This window comes from Pseudochaenichthys georgianus, chromosome 22 (assembly GCF_902827115.2).
Source record: "Pseudochaenichthys georgianus chromosome 22, fPseGeo1.2, whole genome shotgun sequence".
Taxonomy (NCBI): Eukaryota; Metazoa; Chordata; class Actinopteri; order Perciformes; family Channichthyidae; genus Pseudochaenichthys; species Pseudochaenichthys georgianus.
Window position 1 is genome coordinate 7,287,522 of NC_047524.1, and position 17,540 is coordinate 7,305,061.

Below are 17,540 nucleotides of genomic sequence, written 5' to 3' on the forward strand. Positions count from 1 at the left end.
GGGGGAATATCGTTATTCAAAAAAAGAATGCCGTTTGTTCTTCCATTGATGCGTTTGTCCACTGGACTCCGCTTTTATTTATTCAAGCGCGTCAATAGTCCACAGGTCGAAATCCATCAGAAGACACCTCTGTATGTTAGATAGAATTGTGAACAACAGTTAAAAGATTAAATTCCCAATTTGGCAACCAGGTTTTATGGGGCTAAAATAGCAAGTATTAAGGAGGTTATGTGTTCACTGTTTGTTATTGGGAGATTTTCTCATGTCTTATATTAGATTCAACCTGAACTGCAGGAACATCACAAACAAACCGTAAAAAGCCGAGCAAAAGTCAATGCAACCTGGCAAGAGATGTAACAAATATTCCCAATAGTCAACATATCGGCAAGCCACTTTGTATTCCAAGAACATTTGGACCTAAAGGTGGACCCAGAGGGATTTTCAGAAATGAAAGAACTGAATGAAGTTTTCTAGCCAATTTTACACACCACAGGTCTAGGCATCAGGTGGTTTCAGGCTGTTGGTATTCCCACCCCCTGTTGACCAAATGGCCCAATGTCAGACAGACACAGGTTGTCGTCTAAAGCGTGTTATGTTTTAAGTACCGAGTGTTGTTTTAACCGCCTCTCGTCTTGCTTCCTTCCCAGGTGCTGGGGAAGGACCACCCGGATGTGGCCAAGCAGCTGAACAACCTGGCCCTGCTGTGTCAGAACCAGGGCAAGTACGAGGAGGTGGAGTACTACTACATGAGAGCGCTGGAGATCTACCAGACCAAGCTGGGCCACGACGACCCCAACGTGGCCAAGACCAAGAACAACCTGGTGAGGGGTGGAGTCTAGGATGAGGAAAAACGGTTTACTAGTAGATATTTTGTATATTAATAACAATAAGTAAAGGGGTTTAAATGGATTTTAAGGATTCTGTTAGATGCTAAATGAATGCTAAAGTGTTTCCCAGTTAAACTTGTGTTTCATTCTAAGTTTTGTGTATAGATTTCAAATGAGAATGTATTAACTACCTCAAATCAACATTGCAGTACTGAAGCCCAGTAACACCTGACAAAGGGCAATGTAAAATGTGTTTATGTGCCTCTAGAAGATTGGTAATATTAGCCATCCTCGTGCTTTGTAGGTGGCAAGAAGAGCTACATATGGGCCAAAATCTGAATCGGCAAGAGCCTCTATAATTTTCTGTCCAAGAGCAACCTGAGCCTAAACTTCAACACCTGTCTTGGGCCATAGCTAGAATTAAAAACCAAGATTTCTACTGCTAAAAGAAATGAGTTTATGAGAGCTACATTTTTACTTTAGGTATTTTAATTTTGATAACAAACATTTTGTGTGACACATTTTACAACATGCTACTTCTCTTACTGAACATTCAAAACATCCCAAACACTTTTATTGAGCTGAAATGCTACTCTTTGTAATTTAACCCCATGATTTAATCAAAGATATTATGTCCAAGTAAAAATTATACAACAAGTTTAACAACTTGGATGCCACAATTGTCACTTAATAGTACGTAAAATACTTGATAAATATTTTAGATATTGATCTCCTCAGGGCAACTGCCTTTGTCTCATGTACAGTGTCCTGCTGACCCTTAATGTCTGGTTTCTTTGTTCCTCAGGCGTCATGTTACCTGAAGCAGGGCAAGTTCAAGCAAGCTGAGACTCTGTACAAAGAAATCCTGACCCGCGCTCACGAGAGGGAGTTCGGCTCTGTTGATGGTACGACATGTGACTGGATTATACACACAAGTACACACACATTTCAGCCAGTATCATCTCACCCAGACTGACTTCAAATACCACAAACAAACCGATCTGATATATCTGACAACCCCTGCTGTTTTATTCTTCTAATATAAAGATTAATAAATTCAGGCTGCTGTTCTTTTTTTGTAGCTGTAAACAAAAATGACCTTTCAGCTGAAAAAAGGTTTATTAGTTCAGAATCAGTGACTGCTGTTTATCTGAGTGGATGTTTGTCAGTACTGATGAACTTCTTCCCATGTGTTTCTCTGCAGATGAGAACAAACCAATATGGATGCATGCTGAGGAGAGAGAGGAACAAAGCAAGGTGAGCAATATCTGTTCATACCTCGCAGATTGTCACACAGACTTCAATGGAATTGGAAATGTAATGTGAACCGATATATTCTCAATTTGATGTTTTAATGTGGGCCCACAAGATTGTATAATACTTTCAAAAGACACATTCTGACACATTTACCACTGTAGTTAAACACATTTTAATTTCAATGAACGGCAATCCAGAAGGAACATACGACCAGATAAGAAAATGCTAAGTAACACTGAGAGCAGCATTTAAACTGCTCCGCCAGATTCATGATCGTATTAAAGATGAAATAGGAAGGATTGACTTTACAAAGAGTTGGATTAGCAGATTAAGTCTTGGTAATAACCATCCATGTGTGAGGACTTGACATTTCCCAACCAGGAGTTCATTTTAGTTGAGGTTTAAACGGTTTTAGGGAAGGAATCCTGACTCCAGTATAATCCCATCATTTAACATCACTTCATGATACCTTTGATGGTATTAATACAAAAAAGCGTCTATTTCTGAAATGGGTTAATTTTCATCCTTTTAATGTTCAATCCCCTTCATGTTTTAGTTCACAAGGCTGTGGTTCTTTTCCTGATGTTAAATGTTCGGGTTACTAGATGTCGATTCCCTTAAAACAGTTTTGTAGAAAGCTTATGAACATGGTTTTTCTGTCTTAGGGCAAGCAGAAGGACGGCTCACCTTTTGGGGAGTACGGAGGCTGGTACAAAGCCTGCAAAGTGGACAGGTCAGTGTTTCTGATTAATTCAGTGTCTGAGTGAAGATGGGTGAGAAACAAAACAATTTTTTTTATAATGTTGCCTTAGAAAAAGATAGAAATAAAGGATTAAAGCTTTAATTCTCATACTGTAATGGCCACAAAATGAATTTACATGTCATGAGAAATGCTTGTTCAGCCGGTTTGTATAACATGAAACAGGTTTCAGCTCATTCACCAGACAGGACCAGCAAAACCAGAAAATCCTCCCAACTGTAATAAAATCATCCAGGAATTCGATATAGAAATAGCAAAGTAAACACAATATTTTTTCGAGATGGGTGTTTTTCAGCCCTTTTTGTTCTGATCGATTCTGCTGATCTGGGATCCAACTCTGATATAAAATCATATTAAGCTGATTTTTATTACAAAACAGACTTATTTTAGTTAATTTAGAGAAAGACCTTACCCTGTGTGTCATTGTATTGCCCTTCTATCCAAATAAATTACAGCTTAATTAGCTATTAATTGTTTTTTTTTGTCGAGTTAAAGTGGACCTATTATGCTATATTGGAAACATATATTGTAGGGCCATACCTATACAAAACATGTCTGTGAAGTCTTTTGCTTAAAATACCAAACAGATCACCCATTGTAGCCATGCCTCATACTGCTCAAACCTCCCCTGTTAGAGAAACACGGATTTTGGGTCCTTAGGCGGAGCTAATGCCTGATCAGAATTCTACCGGAGATAAAGTTTCATTCTGCTGTGATAAAACGCCATCCTGTTCTAAACCACATCAAGGATTATTTCTGAAATAGTATGGAGCTCAAATGCTTTTTGTCTTGCGGGTTTATCACAAGGTGAGTTCCTTTTTTGATTTCCTGCTTTTTAAACACATGTGCTCTACATTACATTACATTACATTGCATTTAGCTGACGCTTTTATCCAAAGCGACTTACAATAAGTGCGTTCGACCAACAAGATACAACCTTGAAGAAAACAGAATCATATAAGTACATCAGGTTTCATAGAGCAACAACATTTCAAGTGCTACTCAACTGGCTTTAGATAAGCCAGTCCTTTATTAGTATATAAGTGCTTTGTTAATAGTTCTATCGCTCGAAGTGGAGTCGAAAGAGAATAGTTTTCAGTCTGCACCGGAAGGTGTGTAAGCTATCTGCTGTCCTGATGTCAATGGGGAGCTCATTCCACCATTTTGGAGCCAGGATAGCAAACCCACGTGTTTTTGCTGATGGGAACTTGGGTCCCCTTCGCAGCGATGGTGCAGCGAGCTGTTTGGTTGATGCAGAGCGGAGTGCACGTGCAGGGGTGTACAGTTTAACCATGTCCTGGATGTAGGAAGGGCCAGATCCATTCGCAACATGGTACCAATGTCTTGAAGTGGATTCTAGCAGTTACCGGAAGCCAGTGAAGGGAGCGGAGGAGCGGCGTGGTGTGGGATAATTTGGGCAGGTTGAAGACCAGACGAGCCGCTGCATTCTGGATGAGCTGCAGAGATCGCTTTCTGGGTCAGCTGGGGACGTATCCTCCTGATGTTGTAAAGCGTGTATCTGCAGCAGCGGGTTGTAGCAGCTATGTTTGCAGTGAAGGACAGGTTGTTATCTAGGATCACACCCAGATTCCTTGCAGTCTGAGTCGGAGAAACAACAGAGGTGCCGATGTTGATTGTTAGGTTAAGAGTGGGACAATCTTTTCCCGGAAGGAAAAGCAGTTCAGTTTTGTCAAGGTTGAGCTTGAGGTGGTGAGCAGACATCCACTGAGAGATGTCAGCTATACAAGCAGAGATGCGTGCGACGACCTGGGTCTCTGAGCGGGGAAAGGACAGAATGAATTGGGTGTCATCAGCATAGCAATGGTATATATCGAAATTGTTATTGATTGGGATAAACCCCTTGAGATTCACCATCTCGTTTTCAAGGGGGTCCCGAAAAACCATGCGGGCTAATGACAGATCCGAGCGAGTTTGTGTACAAGGAGAGGAGGAGGGGACCAAGAACAGAGCCCTGAGGGACCCCTGTAGTTAATTGACAAGGGTCGGACTCCGACCCTCTCCAAGTAACCCTGTAGGTGCGGTCTTTGAGGTAGGAGGTGATGAGGGAAAGTGCAGAGCCTGAAACTCCAAGTTCTTGGAGAGTGCGAAGGAGGATCTGATGATTCACCGTGTCGAATGCAGCAGACAGGTCCAACAGGATGATGACAGAGGAGAGGGAGGCTGCTTTAGCCATGTGCAGTTCGTCAGTGACAGCAAGGAGGGCAGTTTCTGTGGAGTGACCTGCCTTGAAACCAGACTGGTGCGGATCCAGAAGGTTGTTCTGATGGAGATAACAGGAGAGTTGTTTAAAGACAGCGCGTTCAAGTGTGACGGGAACGGGAGGAGAGAGACAGGCCTGTAGTTCACACAGTACAGGTTAGCTCTGAGTGTTAGCGAGGCTTGCTAATCTAAACAAAGACAACATTTGTTATGGAAATCTTTTACCTAGTCAATACTGTGGAGATATACAATTAGAATGATCAATCAATAAACTGGTGAAACAAACAGAGTTGACTTTCTGGTTCTTTATTCGAGGCGCCTCGAAGGCACAGGTCTCACAGAGTATAGGATAGTCTGCAGGAGTGTGCGCAATAGTCACAGAATAGCAAAGTTTATATACAAGATAGGGCGGGCAGACAGAGTTTTTGTGTAGCTAGGCGGAACGCCTCAGAAATCTGCTTTCACACGGATGTCTCATATTGTTATTAGACACCTGTGTCCTTGAGCTGTAGAAAGTATAACGGTTATCAGAATATGGAAGTTCAAACTTTGTGTGAAGAGGAATAGTTTCAACATAGTCTGCCAAATCAGCTCTGTGGCCTTGAAGCGCTTGAGAATAATAACCCTCATTAGAGTATGCACAGAAAACAGCACATATGAAGAAATGGTACAGTAGTGTTAGACAATGCTTTTAGAAGCATTTGGTTTTACCATATAAGGTAACATAAGAAATTTGCCACTACACATTACGTCCAAAACACGTCAGGCATTGTTTCTGATAGAATCTTTCTGTGGGTCCACCATCCGAAATTACGTAATATCGGCAGCAAATCTGTATCCGCTCGTTGTACCCCCGAGGAAAAGAGAGAGGGTTTTATTTTCTGACGCGGCGTGAGTTCCCTGACGCACCGGGGACACATATTTATGTATAAAAGACATCAAAAGGTGCATTTTGCATGATAGGTCCCCTTTAATATAAAAAAGCATGCTTCACCTTTTATATTCTCTCTGCTATGATGTTCCTCCTCCTTGTTTTTCAGCCCCACAGTGACGACCACCCTGAAGAACCTGGGCGCCCTCTACAGGCGGCAGGGCAAGTTCGAGGCGGCCGAGACCCTGGAGGAAGCTGCCATGCGCTCCAGAAAGCAGGTGTGGTCTCCATGACTAATAATGCAGGACTCCTGGCTGCAGTTAACACGTCACTGTCAGTGTTAAAGCTGCAGGGATTAAATAAAAAGGGTCGGCTCAGAATTAATAGCAGATAAAAAAGGTAGATAATCTTTAATAAAGTGAAAAATAGGGATGAGATAATAAACTGAGACGCTGAAAAGCCGGCAGTTTTTCACCTCCTTTCACGGTGGGCTACTTATGAGCCTTTGTTGGGTTTCATTTGGAGATAAAAAGTGGTTTTATCCTGAATTAAGATTTTATCTGAGAATGTAATTATCCTCATCTCTCAGTTGGGCAGTAGTACATGATAGTTACATTAAACTGGATTCATTTAGTTCCTCTCTAGCTGGAGAGAGTTAAGCTTTGGTAATACGATTATTTATACCTGTTTACAATCCGATTACATTAATTTAAATCAATATTTTGATTTGACAATTTCTCTAAAATGTTTTGGTTCTTTTTCATTTTTTGTGTCATTTAGTTAACAGGAAAGATGTTAACCATGTAATAGAGAACGGCGATCATGGTGTTGAATCAGCTTTTCAAATATTCATGCACTTTGTGAGAGGAAGACGCCTGAAGTAATGTTTACATTTTAAATAATGCATGTCCAACAAATGTATTGCATTTTAAATATTCAGTACAGATTCAAAGTTCGCATTAGGTAAATGTAAATAAAGGTAAAGTAACAAGCAATTACATTCAGACACCGTCACTGCTCTGGTGTTTTTCCACCATGAATCATTGATTCTTCAGACGGAGATGTCTTTGCATTCGTCTGGGGAAACACGATCATTGTTTAGATTTAACTATAAAGAAAGCTAAATCCCTTACAGAAATGGTTTCTTGGGAGAAATCATACTGAATTAGCAATTAAATGCACATTCTTCAAATGAAAACTTTAAGCCCCCCTCTACTTGTTTATTGTTTCCCTTCATCTGATTGTTAAAGCTTGACTCTGCAGAGTTTAACACTAGCAAGCAGTTTTCTCATGAATCTGCTGAAGAGGGAAAGTGTACTCTGTAAACAGGACATAGTGAAATTACAACACGTCTTCGACAAAGATTAAGAAGCATATTGACTTCTATCGAGTACTCCCGTTTGCTCTTAATGGTGTAATCAAATTCCTCGTACGTGTAAACCTACCTGTAATAAACCTACCTGTAATAAACCTGTTTCTGATTCTGAATACATATTAGTGGTGGCAGCTCTGATTCTCAGGAAGAGGAGACAACGGCTTTCTGTTTGCTGCTTAACAGTTTCCTTTTGAGAAGCCAGTTGTGCTTTTGTAACTGACTTTGCTGAATTAGTTCGTACAGCTGGTGTCTTAATATAAAATGTGAGTGTGTGCCAGAGCCTGGGTTCAGTGCAGCAGGTGGTAAAAGTCTAAAGCTTTAATATGAATTGGATTGGATGACTTGGTTCCTGTCAGCTGTCGTGTGTGTGTGTGTGTGTGTGTGTGTGTGTGTGTGTGGTGTGTGTGGGTGTGTGTGTGTGTGTGTGTGTGTGGTGTGTGTGTGTGTGTGTGTGTGTGTGTGTGTGTGTGTAGTGTGTGTGTGTGTGTGTGTGTGTGTGTGTGTGTTGATGTGTGTGTGTGTGTGTGTGTGTGTGTGTGTGTGTGTGTGTGTGTGTGTGTGTGTGTGTGTGTGTGTGTGTGTGTGTGTGTGTGTGTGTGTGTGTGTGTGTGTGTGTGTGTGTGTGTGTGTGGCCAAGCATTACTATACTTGTGGGGACCTAAAGCTGTCTATACAGTCCCGTGTGGGGACTAGCCTCCCTTATGGCGACAACATGGAGGTCCCCATGAGTGGAATCATTAATTTTAGGGTGAAGACTTTGTTAAGGGTTAGGGTTAGGCATGTGTTGGTTATGGTTAAGGTTAGGATAAGTCTCCAGGAAATGCATGTAAGTCAATGTAATGTCCCCTGAAGTGATGTATACATTGTGTGTGTTTGTGTTGCTCAGGGTCTGGACACCGTGCATAAGCAGCGCGTGGCGGAGGTCCTGAGCGAGCCCGAGGCCCGCGAGAAGCAGCGGAGCCGCGAGAGCTTGACCTCCGACACGGTGAAGTACGAGAGCGGGCAGGACGGTAGCGAGGAAGTGAGTATGAGCGTGGAGTGGAACGGGGTAAGTACAGTACACAGCCCTACACACACATCTGAGAGTCTGCACACATACACAGTTCCTTTCTGGACAGAAGCCACATGCTAACTGATCACGCTGGATAAAAATCCTGTTGAAATAGATGTATGAGACACAGTGTATATAGTGTTGCTACAGAGAGATGTCCATTATTTTTAAATCTGGAGCATCAGCGGCTGTACTTATATACTATGTACTAGTGCTGGGGTGTGTACAGTAGACGTGTTGTCGTCATTATAAGATAACAAATTTAAATGATAATCAGGTTTCCAGTGGTTTCTGTCAAGAAAGATACTATGAGGTTACTTAACTCTGGTGATCACAGTTATTTAAATGAGAAACATGTAAAAGGGATAGTAGAGATATGTCATTACTCTGCTACACGTAGTTTGCTGATTGACTGTCAGAATCCTCTTCTGCGGTAGCTGTTGCTTGAGCTTCACTGTTACACTTTGATTAATAAAAGAAAAGCTTTTCTTGGCTGGATGTTGAGTCTCTCACAGTAGGTGCTTCAGTTGTAGTGTGTTACATTTACATAGTGCTTTGATCATAGGTAAACCACTAAACTCTCTCTTTCTAAAGCTTTCCAACTAACTCTCTGTAAAAGCTGCTCTCCCAGCCGTAAAGCCGCTGTGGTTTCACGTGGTAACTCCTCTGCTGCTGCAGAGCCACTTTCCTAACGTTTCTCTGCAGTATTTTCTCAGCTTCTAGTGACTGCAATAAGAACATGTAGATGTAGAATCTCTGCAGGCTGCTCTCCATCTTTCTTCTGCGGTTGCTCACTTAGCAACAGTAGTCATAGCACCCTGAACAACCAATCAGCATCGCCCCTCATACACACCATCAGCTAGTTATTGTCCTCCAGCCTCCTGCAGACAATCTCACATCAGCAGCTGATCTCTGGACCTATTTATATCAGGAAGCTGCCTGTCGGACCTGGAAGAGCTGCAGCTGGAAGTTTAATAATAAGTTAGTAAATAATGCACAAAAAAATTCAATACTAACCTTTTTGAAAACTCTTAATGTACAACTTCTCATACATTTGGTCAATATTACATGACCAAAAAATAATAGGCAAATGATTGACAATTCTACAACTTCTCCACAACTCACACTACATTTAATTTAAGGGCTGCATTTGATGGTTTAGGAAAAAGCCTAATCACATATTGTTCCTCTGCAGTTTTAATGATTCAGACTGTTATAAGTGACATAAGACTGGCAAGAACAGTTATTATGATCTACCTGAGATGGATATAAACAAAGTGTTATTTTATCTTAACCCTCCATTGCTTCACTGTAGCTGTCAAACCACATGTTTTCTTCCAAGCTGTCGAATATATTTTCACTTCCGCTCCAGCTCTCTCCACAGGGCGTTTCCCTTTCACTGTATTATAAATAATTCCTCTGAGAAGCAGCGTGACTCTTCAGTGTGTTCACCTGACTCAACACGGGCTCTGTACTGTACTCTTTCTGTGATATCTGTGTCCACTGTGATGTTTGTACCCGTGTGTTTATGTGTTGATGAACCTCTCCTTTGCATCTGTTGACGACCCGCTGCCTGAGAATGAGAAGTGTGATTTATTTTGTTAGCTTTGGGTCTTTCCTTTGCTTGCTTGTCAGCATGTTGGCAGCCAGAGAGGAATACATTGTGTATTTAATCAAATGCACAATGCTGCAACAATTGAATAAACTTAAATCTAGAGCTAAAATAGTTTAATTAATTCATTTGTAGATACAAAATAAATCAAATGTATAAATATTATTCAGTTTTTAGCTTTACAAGTGTGTATATTTAGCATTTCCTTTACATGTCTATGTACAATTGTGTTGGATATATTATGGTTTAGGAAACTCTGAAATAGTACTTGATATTTTAAATGTAAACGGTCAGTATAGTACTTAGTTCCTATGTAGCCCCATAAAAAAAGCAAGAAACAGATCATATATCAAAAGAATATCATATAGAGAGTATTCGTCTGGCTGCTTCTCATCCTTCTCCTCCCGGCATCCCCTCGGTGTTTGTTTTGTGGTGCTCTTACAGAGTGTAATCTGTTCTTGTTGATGTAAGTGTGCTCAACAATGTTTCAGATACAGACACAGTATCCCTCCACCATAGTACACTGTGCTAGAGCTCCACCTGGTGGAAACTCTGTGAATCACAACACAGTAACTCTAGCCAGGGGTGTCCAACTCAATTTCATTGGACCACATTAGCATTATGGTTGCACTCAAAGGGCCGGTTGTAACTTTAAGACGATATAAATATATATACATATATAAAATAATGTATTATATGACATTATTGCCTCTGCATTGGATTATTATCGGATTAGGGTAATAACTTCAGAATACATCTGAAAGCAGAAGTCTAGGGCAAATAATTTCAAGTCTCTTCAGGGCGCATGTCACACAATGAGATGCATTGTGGGACATGTAGTTTATGGGCAACGTGCTTCTGTAAAGCGGCATGTAATCGTATAATGAATGTATTATATTCTTTGCAAGCTCTTGCGGGCCACAACAAATAAGGTTGTGTGCCGGGGAAATGGTCCTGGCCTTGCGGTTTGACACCCCTGCTCTAAGCAGAATGAACAACAGAAATGTTTTAGTATTATATTGTATTAAAATATTATAATTGTGTTGTATAAACCAGCCTAATGACAAGAACCAGAGTAGATGGGCATGGTCGATAACTGAAAACCCATCTGCTTCGATTGTACCTTGGCAAGTCAATTATTGGGGAAAAATAAAAATGTTTTGTTTTTCTGAGTTAACGAGTTAGTGGGTGAGACCAGAGGCAGTTTGGACCGGCCTGTGGAAAATGGCCTCAGAGAAACTAAATACTGAAATCTGCTCGTTCGCACACGCTGGTGGAGAAACACTGTGTCTGATCTGTGACCTCAATAACTTTATCAGTCTCTCTAATCTGTTTCTCTTCCCCTTCTCTTCCTCCTTTTCACTCACTAAATTCCTCCTTCTCAAACGTTCTCTCATCTCTTTTATTTCTCTCTGTGTGTTTCTCTCTCTTCCTGCTCCGTGTGACCGGCAGGCATAACTCCAGATGCCTTGTAATGGTTCTAAATAAACTTGTCTTCTGCATGACGGACGCCTCGCCTCCACGCTTCAGCTTTGCCGTTTTCTTCAGCTCTGACTCCCCCCCCCCCCCCCTCTCTATGTTATTCTCCTCCCCCACCTCTGGGTGTCTTGATGGGGATCCTTCACTAACCGGAGCTATAATGTTAATAAACCCCTCTCTGTGGCTGGGTTTAGTGGGAAGTGTGGAGGCAGCTTGTGTGTCTAAATCCAACGTTGTGCTTCGGTATCTGTCTTGAAGCGTTGTATTGGACTGTGTGCTTCTGCTGTGGGGGGAAGAGACCGGGGGGATGTTTCTTTATATCAACACTAAACTCTTCTCATGTTGTTCCTGCTGTCCTTTATCTCTGCTTCCTCTCTTTCTGTCCCTCTCTGTTCACATTGGCAGTAGACTCATAGATAGACTGTTTGGGGAGGATGTGTAGAGGAGATCAACAGCACGCCCTTAAACCAAATCTCTGCCTGCTACCTTGTTCTTTTAAAGCCTAACCCTCTCCATTTGTCACCTGAACACCCAAACAACACACACACAGTGCTCTGTTATTTGATTACTTGGAGCTTTAAACAACATCTGATACCAAATGTACCACTAGTGTGTATATATTTCAACATATAATATAGTAACCTTTTATTTGTATTTACTGTGTCTTAGCCATTGCTTCATCATATCATTAGTGACCTCCTGAGCATCTGCTAGAGTAATGTGAAAAATGAAAGTAATATAAAACTGCATTAGTCAATGGACACAGAAGTGACGAATCATATCAGTCAGTTGTCAACAAAATGTGTTTAATGTCTGAAATGTGAGGATTTGCCTCTGAAATCTATCACTTGTTTCTGTCTTTATTAAGATACAAACAATACATTGATTAATAGTAGGCTATTTTTATTATATGTACAGCACTTTAGCTCGACCAAAAAAGTTTATAAATGTGCTATATAAATAAAACTTGATTTGAATACAACAACAACAACAACAAAAGGGGAGAACATTTCACTAAAATAAGGAATGGATAGTATAAACCTTATGTCACTGGTTATTAGTGGTTTGAAATGGTCAGAGTTATACTTTGAACACTAACCTCTCTCTCTCTCTCTCTCTCTCTCTCTCTCTCTCTCTCTCTCTCGCTCTCGCTCTCGCTCTCGCTCTCGCTCTCGCTCTCGCTCTCTCTCTCTCTCTCTCTCTCTCTCTCTCTCTTTCTATCTGTGAAGTCTCTCAGTTTAACTCGGCATCTACACCTAGCCTTCATTAGTGGTGACTCACGGCTCATTGTGACGTGCTGTAAATAACATCAGCGTTTCTCGTCAGCATGATCGAGAAGAAGCACCGTGGATTGTGGCTCTGTTAGAGTTTAGTCTTTAGTCTCTGCTGCGTGTCGTCTGTTCACAATGAAATCAGAATAAACTAACGTTGAAAACTTAACAAGAGGACACGTTAAAGGTGATAGGATTCATGCACGATCTGATTAACTTCAATAGAATAGAGTTTATCTGATAAATGTGACATTTCGCACTTAATGTCAGTTTGTAGGGAAATGAAGCTTTTGTCCTGAACACAGTGCATCCTGTTACCTTCTGTATATCTCTGTAAATACATATCAGCGTGGGAAATAAAATAGTCTTCTTGTCTCTGTTTCTTTGCTCTGGCTAATAACCTTTCTGCGTGTCCTTCCTGTCCTGTGTGCATCTTACAGTTTGTCTTTCTTAACTTCTAATAAAAGCTAAACTCTTTGCTCACCTGAAACCTGTCGCCTCTTTGTGTGTCCCCTCTCTTTTCTGTGTGTGTGCGCCTTCATATCTAATAATAATAATAACCTCAGCTGCAGATCTGGAAACTTGACTCAAAGCATTTTGTAAACACTTCACAATAACACACCTAACTTTGGCTATTAAACACTGTGTGATCTCTACATCACCACATCCTTTTTAATCTTCAAAACCTGATCTGAAATGTGGTCATAGACACATATTTGTCCTAAAGGAGTAATGCCATGGTTGATTCCAGATGTCATTACCTTCATTCAGTGCCGCTAAATGATCCTATTGGTTACTAAGAGGAATTGATGACATGACATAAAACAGGTTATGATTATTAAGTAGCATAAACTAGCTCATAAAGACGATTTCACTGTTTAACTTCGCTCTTTGATCAAAGAGCCACAGTTTCTGATTTACAGTTAATTATTTACCAATATTGATACTATCAGCAAATATTAGCTTTTTCTTTACAGTATTTCGTCAGTACCCAGCATGCTCAGCTTCATTATCGGCCTCACCTTCTTTCACTCAAACTAACATTACTCTGCCAGAAACACTGGTGCTTTGATACATCCATGGAGGCTGGGATTGACTTGAATGGATCATGTCCCAGGTCATTTTACATGAACTAAAGAATCCTGTTAAACCCAGTTCTGAGGGTTAAAGATGGAGTTGCCAGCATGCTGCCTAAATAAGTCATCAATCCTGGTTTTGTTGAATTCATAAGAGGCAACACTTTTTCAAAAGACTGATCCAGGTACTTAAAAGTATGTAAAGGTGGAAGTGAGCTTAACTTCACCCATCAAGAAGGACTCCATGTACCGTTAGCTGAAGGTGAAACACTAACAAATAGCAGCGCAATAAATAGTTCATCTGTGTGCAGTAGGGCTGCTTAATTAATCGTATTTTAATCGCGATTACGATTATGGCTTGCAACGATTACGAAAACAACGTAATCGAAATAAAATGATTATTTTTTTATTACTTTTTTAAAGTAAATCTTTTAGTTTTTCAGTTGAATTATACTTAAAGTTCAGGGTAATCAACTGTTAAAAACATACTGTTCACATTTTATTTCTCCAATAAATGGATGTTTTCAAAGTCAATGAATAATCACATTTAATAATCTCAATTACAATTATTGACCCAAATAATCGAGATTATGATTTTTGCCATAATCGAGCAGCCCTAGTGTGCAGTTTGGAAGGACAATGCACATGGCAACTTCACAGGTTCAATGAATGTGCATCAATCTGCGTCACTGCATCGTGAAGGCACATGGTGTTTTGCATTGGAAAGATCGTGCCCCTTTAATGATCAATATTGGCGTTTGACCCATAAACCCTTTTGTTTAAATCTGCAAGTAAAACCTCAAACTTCAAAGAGACATTCAAATGTAAATGTTATGGCCCAAGGAAACCTTATATTAACACTCAATGTGCTTTGATGTTTTAGCCTACATATATAGCATTTTAAATTATATAGACTAAAAGATACCCTTTTTTAAATCTTTTTTTGTGTGGGTCACATGGGTCTGACACTAATGTCCACACGAACACTCTATGACTGTGTGGGTGTGTAAAAGCACTCTTTTTAAAAATAAAGAATGTGTGACTGTGACAGAGTGTAACGCTGCGCCCTCTCCCCTCAGGATGGCTCCGGCTCTCTGAAGAGGAGCGGCTCCTTCAGTAAACTGCGAGCGTCGATCCGCCGCAGCAGCGAGAAACTCGTTCGCAAGCTGAAAGGCGGCGGCTCGTCCCGAGACAGCGAGCCCAAAAACCCTGGGTAACTATCCCCATCATGCACCTGGTGACTCTCACTTTATGCACTGGAGGAAGGAGCCGGCACTAACCAAAAAAAGAAAGAAGGGATTCGCTGTGCTTTGCTGGCGGTGAAGTCACTTTTAAGCTGTTTGCACATGAAAGGATGGAGGGAGCTTTCACTGACACTCACTCTGGGCCTTTCCCCTCACATCGGTTCACTCTGTTCTCCACTGCCTCTGGACAGTGACTTTATTCTGCATGGTTTGGTCTAGCCGTTATTAAATATAAGGACCACTGTTAAAAAAACTTTCAGAAAAACTGTAAAAAGTAGTGTTGCTTACGGAATAAACAGACAAAATATAACAATGTCATTTACTGTAAAGAAAAGACTCATAAGTGCAATATTTAGAGAAGAAGTTCCTATAATATTACATGAAAACACTTTGAGACAAAATACATAACATTTTTAAGTATTTTTTTTTAGTATTTAATCAAAGTTGAGCGTACACAGATTAGAGTTGCAAAACTTTAAGGTCAAAGTTTGTAAAAATTCAAGAAAAATAAGTCATTATATTTTTAGATACAAGTTGCCATACATTCTATATAAATAGTTGTTATATTTTAAGAAAAAACTTATATTTAGAAAAAGTTGTTAAATAGTTGTAATTTTTTAAGAAAAAGTGGTAAAATGTTTTGTATTTCAAGAAAACGGTGTCTTTGCTACAATTACAAATATTACAGCCTTTTTTCTGATAAAAAGAAATCGACCTATTCTTGTAAATTGTTGACTTTTTTTTCCAAAAACAATATTTTCTTTTATTATCATAGTTTTTCTTTAAATTATTACTTAATCCTTTAAGTCATTTTGAAACTGTTCCTTACAGTGGTCCTAATATTCCTCCGAGTGATCAAACCTGAGCATGATTAAAGTGACCAAAGGAAACTGTAACTGAGCGGTGTGCAGAAGTACCGATGAAATGGGAAAATTATGCAACTGTTTCAAACTCTCTTTCTGTGACGGGCGACGTGTAGAAACTGCAACGGAAACAAACTAAAGTCTGCTTGTGAAACGCCTTAATGCTCGTTATGCCTGTGGAACTCTTTTATTTTGTTTTAACCACTAATAGTTACACCTATTTATTGTATTGTTTGGCTTTGGGACTATTTATTTCAATTTGTTTTGAAATATAGTTCCGTTTTACTCCTTGGATTTTATTATTTTCTTTGTGAATTCCTGGAAAACCAACCTGTCTGCATGGCTGTTTTTTTTTGTTATTGAATTTTTATTTATGAATAAATGTGTTCATTTGACTGTTTGGACTTGCATGCCTCATCTGTATGCTCCCTGGTCTCTGTTTCCTCTCTGCTCTTTGTGGCTCTAAAGATGGTGGACATGGTGATGTGGCTGCAATTATCATCATCGACCGATTTGTGATGTTCAATCACTGCAGAAACTTTCATTTTAACAAGTCGACAAGAAACCACCTCCTAAAATACCTATAACACTTTCTTGAGCGCTTTTTATTTGTATTTGACAGTTAGGGAGAAAAAGCCAAAGGGATGATAAACAACCTACAAAGTGCTTCAGTTAGTAAGGCTTTAGGTATTCCTAAGAGCTTTCCATAAAATTGGGAAGAGTTGCGGCTTCCTGCCAAGAAAATGGGGCCAGTTTTAGATGCAAAAAATGTAAAATACATCCAATCAGGCGTGTCTTGCTCAAAACCATAAGCTATCCTCCAAGGGAGTGGGTTATAACCTGCAAAACATCAGAAACATGTATTTAATCTTGAATTTGAGTCAAAAAAGTAATACACATATTATTATTAATAATTTCGTGTCAGGATGGTTGCGTTTCTGCAGTGATTTTATTCACATCATTTTTTGGGGGCATGTTGGTGTGCATGATCTTCACTGACATATAAATGAGTTAACTGCTTATCAATAAAAACACCTCTCGCAGATAACTTAAATAAAAGGGCTGGTACCACCTTCTGATAAGAAACCTTACATAATGGTTTACTTTTGACTTACAATGCATTAAATTCAAGCCATTACGTCAATAGGGTCACTTTCTTCTCACTTCTTAATATACCACTAATCTTTAGTTTATCCACAGAGGAAACAACAACACAGTTTTTCATGCACACAGTGAGAAGCATTTCTCTGTGATACTAACATTTATGTGGAAATATCATGTATGTTATTAACCAACACAAACATCCTCACCTCCACATCCCCCTCTCACCACTTCACTCTCCACCTCCTCACCCTTTCACCTCCTCACCTCCACATCCCCCTCTCACCACTTCACTCTCCACCTCCTCCTCACCCTTTCACCTCCTCACCTCCACATCACCCCTCAACCTTCACTCTCTTCCACCTCCCCCCCCCCGGTGCATGTCCCTGCTGGTGCAGCATGAAGCGGGCGAGCTCTCTGGGCGTTCTTAACGTGGCGGACAGAGCTGCCATCGACCACTACCAAGTAAGGAGACGAGGGTCCCAAGTATCTGAGTTTGTTTATAACCTGCTGGTGACCGATAAGGAAAGGTC

At 40.3% G+C, this 17,540-nt stretch overlaps 1 protein-coding gene across 6 annotated transcripts in view; it reads left to right on the top strand.

Moving 5' to 3' along the window:
- klc1a (kinesin light chain 1a) overlaps positions 1 to 17,540 on the top strand; it is a 49,461-nt gene that overhangs the window by 27,219 nt on the left and 4,702 nt on the right. The window contains exons 8-15 of one of the 6 annotated variants that reach the window (XM_034111687.2): positions 648 to 821; positions 1,633 to 1,732; positions 2,032 to 2,084; positions 2,750 to 2,817; positions 6,105 to 6,213; positions 8,197 to 8,358; positions 14,879 to 15,012; positions 17,406 to 17,472. In XM_034111687.2, the coding sequence (XP_033967578.1) occupies positions 648 to 821; positions 1,633 to 1,732; positions 2,032 to 2,084; positions 2,750 to 2,817; positions 6,105 to 6,213; positions 8,197 to 8,358; positions 14,879 to 15,012; positions 17,406 to 17,472 (867 nt within the window). Of the gene's footprint in view, positions 1 to 647; positions 822 to 1,632; positions 1,733 to 2,031; positions 2,085 to 2,749; positions 2,818 to 6,104; positions 6,214 to 8,196; positions 8,359 to 11,425; positions 13,207 to 14,878; positions 15,013 to 17,405; positions 17,473 to 17,540 lie in introns of those variants that run through there. The other 5 variants (XM_034111688.2, XM_034111689.2, XM_071207229.1 and 2 more) reach the window with 5 other exon arrangements.